The 7,523-nt window shown below is 43.3% G+C and overlaps 1 protein-coding gene across 1 annotated transcript; it reads left to right on the top strand.

Annotated features, from left to right (window-relative positions):
* Positions 1–3,207, top strand: LOC100711253 (dynein light chain 4, axonemal). The gene is made up of 4 exons (XM_005464875.3): positions 1–163; positions 536–615; positions 1,931–2,014; positions 2,140–3,207. Exons 2-4 carry the CDS (start codon positions 544–546, stop codon positions 2,302–2,304), a joined length of 321 nt encoding a protein of 106 aa, XP_005464932.1. The 5' UTR covers positions 1–163; positions 536–543; the 3' UTR covers positions 2,305–3,207.
* Positions 3,208–7,523: the final 4,316 nt, after the last annotated feature.

Below are 7,523 nucleotides of genomic sequence, written 5' to 3'. Positions count from 1 at the left end.
GCTTGTTTAAAATGTCTCCTTAACAACCGAACTGGAAGTCAAACAGCAGAAGTTTTCGTGGGGCAAACGCTTCGTTAGTGACACATCTCCGGGTCACTGCGCATTCATCAAGTCTCGATAACGCACGGCAACCCATAACGGCGCGACGGTGGATCTAAATAAGGCGAGTTTTAGCTAGAAAACAACCAGTGGCATCAAATGTTTGCTATGAAAACATGCTAAGCTAATTAGCCTGTTAGGGCTGCTAACCTGATAAGACGCTGTCCCGTTAACAAACCTGCCGTGACGCGATACCTGTGGACACTGTTTAAGTGTGGAACCGCTTATTATTCTGGTGTGAACTACGATGTGAGACTCCTTGTCGTTAGCCAGCATAGGCTAAGCGATGTTAGCTAACCTCGTCCCCAACACAGGTCATGTTAGCCACAGATGTGAGCTTGCTGTGCATGATAGCCGCTACTCCTGAAGAAGTGACACTCGGTGACACGCTCCGGGGACAGCATTTTTAACGTGCACACACATGCTTTATTTGCAGGAGTCGGAATGGCCGGGACTGGCGAGGGAAAGAAAGAAGAGGCCGACTACAAGAGACTGCACAGCTTCCCTCTCATCAGGGTAGGAATGAAGTGACATTGTTCACCTAGGACCAGGACAAGGAGGTCCTGAGTGTGGATGAGACTTTCGTGATACTGTGGAATAAAAAGATTATGCAGGTGTGAGGCTGCTCGGGTTTAGTAGATGTAGTTGTGATGCATAAGCAGACTGTAAATGAGTGAAGGACTCAGTGAGCTTTATTTAATGTTAAGTTTAAAACAACTACTGCAGACTAAGATGGCTCAGATGCCAATTAGTGTTGCGACAGATCACTGTAAGGACTAATTCGTAGTTTAAAGTTGTAGGGTTAAACATGACTAATGCAACACCAGTTTAAAAAAAAAAAAAAGCTGATTGGCCTGTGACAGTATTTCCACCAATCACAATTCACCTGTGAAGCAAATCCTCACTAATGAGCAGTTTTGCAGTCAGTATTTTCACATTGAGGTCTGCTTAACGACCCTGAAAGAAAGAGGCTGAAAATGAGTAGGAAAGTGGTGGTATGCACTCAGTTTCACTCATCTTTGGGACTAAGAATCAATATACCTGCACTCAAAAAATAATAATTTAGAAGATACTTGTTATGTAATCGCTAAGAACTTGACAAACAGATTAAAAACCCTATCAGCAGCCATCAGTGTGAAAAAGTCATCTCACGCCCACGCACACAGCTGCCTGTTTAGTTTGCCAGTGGGAAGTTTCTGGTAAAGTTTGCTGCAGGCTGACAGCAGCACACTGCCACTGCCATACCTGCAGCATGCAGGGATAAGTGTAAAGGGGGCACAGAACATACTCTGCTGTATTTATTATAAAAGTTTAGTTGGAAATTTAGAAACTGTACATGTCTTAAAAAGTTGTGCTGCACTGTCACTTAAGGACGCCTGTGTAGCTGGTGCAGTGTCATGAACGAGTCCGTTATCTGATGGTGACATTTGCGTCTCAGGGACACAGAAACTGTAACACTCATGCAGGAGTTAGTTTAGTTATACCCGGGAACCTTGTTTTTCCTCTTTCTGTGAGAAAACAAAAGAGCGCACACTAAACTTCACAATATTTGTTTGGTCATTAAATACATGCACCCTAGCCAACACAGCAGGCTCAGGTGTGGCTCACACAAACAGCTGCTAAGCACCAACTGCAAAATAAAGCCTGCAGCTATTGTGTCTTCACACATTTGATCAGTCAGAGGACGCTGACTGAACCAAGAATCACAGTGACAGACAGCACTAGGGAAGAACTAGCTCGCATGGCAAGTTGTCTGACCATATCGAGGGCAGTGCAGTGTTGTTTCTATCTGACTTGTTTACATTCATGTCATAGCTCTGTTTGTCCTCAGCACACAGACATGCCAGAGGAAATGAGGGTTGAGACCATGGAGCTGTGTGTTACAGCCTGTGAAAAGTATGCCACCAACAATGAGGTGTGTATATTTTGCTCTCAGTCTTGAGTAAAATATTCAGGATGTCTTTTTAAATTTCTCTTGTGTGTTGTGCTGATGGTCAGGGCCTCTGTTTTTCTTTTGTTTTTTCTTGCGGTCTTCCATAGAGTGCAGCAAAGATGATCAAGGAGTCCATGGACAAGAAATTTGGCAGCTCGTGGCACGTGGTCATTGGCGAAGGCTTCGGCTTTGAGGTCACACACGAGGTGAAGAACCTTCTGTACATGTTCTTCGGAGGAAGCCTGGCCGTCTGCGTGTGGAAGTGCTCGTAGCACCTTCTCTGACGTTCTCGCCGGGCTGGAAATAAACCACCAGCTACCATCCAGATGCTGGGTATACTTGTGTTTCGGCAGGTTAGGTCAGGTCGCTACCAGCCACTGTGGCAGGAACCGGGAAGCGCTCGTTGATTTTAAAAATGCAGCGAGAATAGAAGAAAGGGGGTTTTGATTGCGACTTTGGCTGGTGGGCCTAAAAATAGTGTCTCGCCTTGTCTGTCACCGGTCTGTTCCTCTCTGTTGTTAACCATCCGTCTCTCCATTCAGTGCATTACAAAAAAAAGAGTCGAGAACATTTGTGAGCATGCATGTGCAAGCAAGTTCAACTTCTACAACAATTACAGCCAGCCAGGGTCTCCAAAGTCCTTTACCCTCATTCCTCTGCAGGGAGTGTGTGTATGTGTGAGTGTTTTATGTTTGTGTGTGCTGGACACACACACACGTTTTTGTTTTTTCTTTCTTTCTTTTCGTTTTTAAGTAGCACCACGTCATCGCCGTGCTCAGCAGTTTGACAAGACTGCGCAACACTAAGCCGTCCACTCCGCCTGTAACTTTACACGTGTCTTTCTCTATCCAACTGCACTAGTGTTTCAATAAAATTTGTAAGATTTTTTTATGTGTACATATTTTGATGCAACTTGAAAACACTTCTTTTTAAGGACCAGTTTCATCTTCTTACGATTAAAAAGGCTCGGAGTCTTCTGAGCCGAACACGGAACCCGACCTCACCTTTTCTCCTCGTTAAGGTGTTTGTTATTATCCCTAATAATATCATCACCCCACTGGGTGATAACAGCAGTGTGATTGTTTTCATGTTGATGCCAGTTTTAATGATCCTTTGCTGGATCATTATGCGTGAAGTGACCTGATTGTATAATAAACTGAAATGTGTAAAACAGAGCCCGACGTCTGCCTCTGTTTTGTTCTTTGCTGTTTCTGCGAGCTTCGTTACAGTTACTGCACAGCATGCTGCAAACTTAGCGGTTACGTTTCTGATTAAATGCAATTTATGAAAAGGAGGTTTTTGTAACGGTTTGAGAGCAAATTGGAACCGTTTGTCCTTGAAATGTAGTCGAGCAATTATACTGACATGAGTGATTGCATCCAGCACAGAAAATGGCATTTCTCTCATGTATCAGTACAAGTGAATATGGATGAATAAAGGAAATATATGCTTCACACAGAGGAATAAAATGGTGCCAGCTGCTTCTGCTTGGCTTTTTAAGAATCGAAAAATACAAAAAGTAGGGGAAAAAAAGTTTAAACATGCCAAGGCTTTATGTTCATATGGAAAAAGGAAAACATTTGTGATGGAGCGATGGGGACTTGTCATGAGGGATGGTGAAGCCTGACTCAGCTTTTTGTTGAAGAAGCATTAGTCTGGTTTACAGTTTAAATATTATTTTCCACTAAAGGCAAATGATGTGATTTGTCAGACAAAAGTGAGATGACACAAAGTCAAAGGAGTTTGCAAAGAAAAGCCTCTGGACTTCTTTAAGTTGCTTGAAGACGTTTCACCTCTCATCCGAGAAGCTTCTTCAGTTCTAAGGTCAAATGGCCGAGAGTCCCAGATTTAAACCCAGTGGGAGTATCCTCCCCAAGGAGGGACAAAGGACCCCCTGGTGATCCTCTAATCACATGCGCCAAGGTGTGAAAGCGGGTGTGGGACCTAATCAGCCAGGGTTTCGGGTGAGCCCATTGTGAAACCTGGCCCCACCTCGTCCAGATGCTTTTCTTTGCAAACTCCTTTGACTACGATGACCTGGATGACTGAGAATCTTCACAGACGAGATGACACAAAGTTAAACTGTCAGTGCTTATGTCCTTAAAGAATTCCTCGTTGCATTTGTCAGGGACATCTAGCTTGTTGCTTCTTCTACAGTTCAGGTATTCCATTTTAAATGCATCAGTGTAGCATCTCTAAAAATCGGTCTCGGTGAAACGACCCTGGTATACTGCTCTACGGGGCTGCTAAACATGACCGAGCACGGCTTTACAAACAACCCCCACTCCACACACACACACAGCACTTACATGAAACATTTCTCAGGCGCTACATGATCGCTGAAAATGGCTTAAAAATTCAAGCTTGTGAGCACAGATAAGGTTTAAAAAATATTTTCTCTGGCCCGAAAACGACATATTTTCCCTAAAGGCATGTTGAATATAAACACTGCTCTCATGCTAATGTTAAACTCAGCCCTGAAATGAAAAGTCCGGTGCTCTAAACCCATCAGCCACAAGATTAAAGGTTGATGTGAACAACATTAATAACCTTGTTTCAATGATTTCCTAGGAGACCACAGGTGCTGACATTTATATGGGTGTTAGTTTTACACTTGGCACAAGCCTGACTAAGCCCACTGCAGTCTCTCAGTGGACTCAAGAACCACAACAAACACTCTTAGGTGTTGACTTGGCCTCCAAAAAATTATCATAAAGCTATTTTTAGAAGTAAAATGCAGCTACTTACATATTTGAGACAAATTACTGTGAGTTGGAAAGCACCAGCTGCAGATGATTACTAGCTGTGGCCTCACAAAAGTGAGCCAATTTGCTCAGTTTTGTGGTAAATGTGTACAAATAATACACTGCTCAGAAAAAATGTACACTTTGAAAATACATCAGATCTCAATGGGAAAAAAAGATGTTGGATATTTATACTGATATGGACTGGGTAATGTGTTCAGTATGAAAGCATGGCACAAAATGAAAATGGTCAACCAACAGAGGGCTGAATTAAAAGAAAATCAAAGTGGAAAAATTATGCACAGAGTCCTTTTGTTAAAATCTCACTGCAGCAACTCAAAATGATACTCAGTAGTTTGTACTGCCCACACATGCTTGTATGCATGCCTGACAACATGGGGGCATGTTCCTAATAAGATGATGGATGGTGTCCTGGAGGATTTCCTGTCAGATATAGACCAGGACATTGCTGAGCTCCTGGACAGTCTGAGGTGTAGCCTGGCAGTGTCGGATGGACCAGAGCATAATGTACCAGAGATGGTCGGATTCAGGTCAGGTTACCCTGGGGGCCAGTGGTATCAATTCCTCATCCTCCAGGAACTGCCTGCGTACTCTCGCCACATGAGGTCAGGTATTGTCATGCAGCAGGAGGAACCTAGGACCTACTGTACCAGCATAGGGTCTCACAGCGTGTCCAAGGATTTCACCCTGATACCTAATGGCAGTCAGCCTAGCCTGTAGAGGTCTGTGTGTCCCTCCATAGATATGACTTCCCAGACCATCACTGACCCACCATCAAGCTGGTTATGCTGAACTATGTTGCAGACAGTATAACGTTCTCCATGGCTTCTCCAGACCGTGTCCTCAGGGTGAACTTGCTCTCATCTGTGAAAAGCACAGAGTGCCAATGTTAGACCTGCCAGTTCTGGTATTTTATGACAAATGCCATTTGGGCTCCACAGTTCCGGGCAGTGAGCACAGGGCTCAATAGAGGATGTCTGCCACCCTCATGAAGTCTGTGTCTGATTGTTTGCTCAGAGAAATTCACTCCAGTATCCTGCTGAAGGTCATTTTGTAGCTCTGGCTGTGCTTATCCTGTTCCTCCTTGCACAAAGGAGCAGATACAAGTCCTGTTTATTGGCTAAGGACCTTTTGCGGTCCTGTCCAGCTCTCCTAAAGTAACTGCCCGTCTCTTGGAATGGAATAGAATAGCCCTTTATTGTCAGTGTACATGTACAATAAAATTGTGGATTTCCTCTGTGCTCCTGAGACTGTGTTGGGAGACATAACAAACCATCTGGTAATGATACAAATACATGTGGCATCGTGGAGGAGATGGACTATCTGTACCATCAGTAGTGACACTGACCCTAGCCAAATGCAAAACTAATGAAAAAACAGCCAGGAGAGATGAGGAGGGAAAAAATGTCATTGCCCTGCAGCTGTAAAACTATTCCTGTTTTGGGGTTTGTCTCATTGTGGCCCCTTTAGTGCACCTGCTGTTCATTTCATTAACACCAAAGCAGCTGAAACTGCCTTGGTGTTAATGAACAACCCTCTCTGCTACTTAACTGAGCAGATCAATATCCCAGAGGTTTAACTGGCTTGATTCCTTACTCTGATTTAAAAATGTTCCATTCATTTTTTTGACCAGTGGTTTTAAAAACTCAAAGATGTGAAGCCTGTCTGCCAAATAGGAAGAACTCTGTTGTGACTCAATCAAGTGTCTGTTTGCGTTCAAAGTGTGCAGAGGGCTTTTTTTTGGCTCAGCTCTGGAGGGAGAGAAACCACCTTTATTGACAGATTAGCAGAATCTGGCAGCTTCTGCCCCAGTTTATGTGCACCCAAAGCACCATGACCCCACACTGGGTCAGCCTGCACTCACAGAGACTACAATGCTTGCCAAGCTGTCCTCTTACCTTTGCTTTTATGTCCACACTGTTGTCTGCAGTGTCACCATATTTTCATCTTATGAAGGTAATGGTGACAAAGTGGCAGTGTCTATTTTTCTGGCACTTCTGGTTCAGCAAAAAACAAAACAAAAAGCTGTCTCCTTCAAAACAGAAGTACATTCTAGTTTTAGGGGTTTATATATTAGCTCTAAAACTAGCACACATAAATGGTAATAAAACACACAGTTCTTTTGGGTATGCCTCTAATGCCTCTCTGGAGGCTTTGGTGTTTTTGTCCGCATACCTCAGAGTGAGTTTTCTCTTTTAAGAGGTGAATATCTTTCGTCAAATCTGATTTTTATTTGAAAGCTTTTGTTGAAATGCCAGAAATCATTAAGTATTCCTCAAAGTATGAGCCAAGAAGTCAGCTGGCGCAGTTCTAACAGTTTAAAATATCGCTAATCTCATAGCTCTCTGTTTAATCATATTGGATCAGTTGCAGTATGTATTCTTGATGATCTGCATATTAGGTTTTACAGAGATTTTATGCTGAACACCATTCTTGACACAATCCATTTATCCAGAGTTGATCAGCTATGGCGTATATAGACATATGCAGAGAAGGGATGGTGGGTATATTGGCTAAAACATGCTGAATGTGGAGATGCCCTGAAGGAGGAACAGAGGAAGACCATAGAGAAGATTCATCGACTGGCCTCTAAAATCTATGCATGGGGGGACCACTCTTTAGGGTAGACAGCATTAGTGGAAATTAGCTGCCTTTTACTTATATTCCACTACAGCTAGAGAAGCTGTAGTGGAATATAAGTAAAAGGATTACAGACACTGAAAAAA

The sequence above is a fragment of the Oreochromis niloticus genome, linkage group LG6 (assembly GCF_001858045.2).
Source record: "Oreochromis niloticus isolate F11D_XX linkage group LG6, O_niloticus_UMD_NMBU, whole genome shotgun sequence".
NCBI lineage: Eukaryota > Metazoa > Chordata > Actinopteri > Cichliformes > Cichlidae > Oreochromis > Oreochromis niloticus.
The sequence above is the reverse complement of the archived record's forward strand: the minus strand, read 5'-3'. Positions and strand labels throughout refer to the sequence as shown.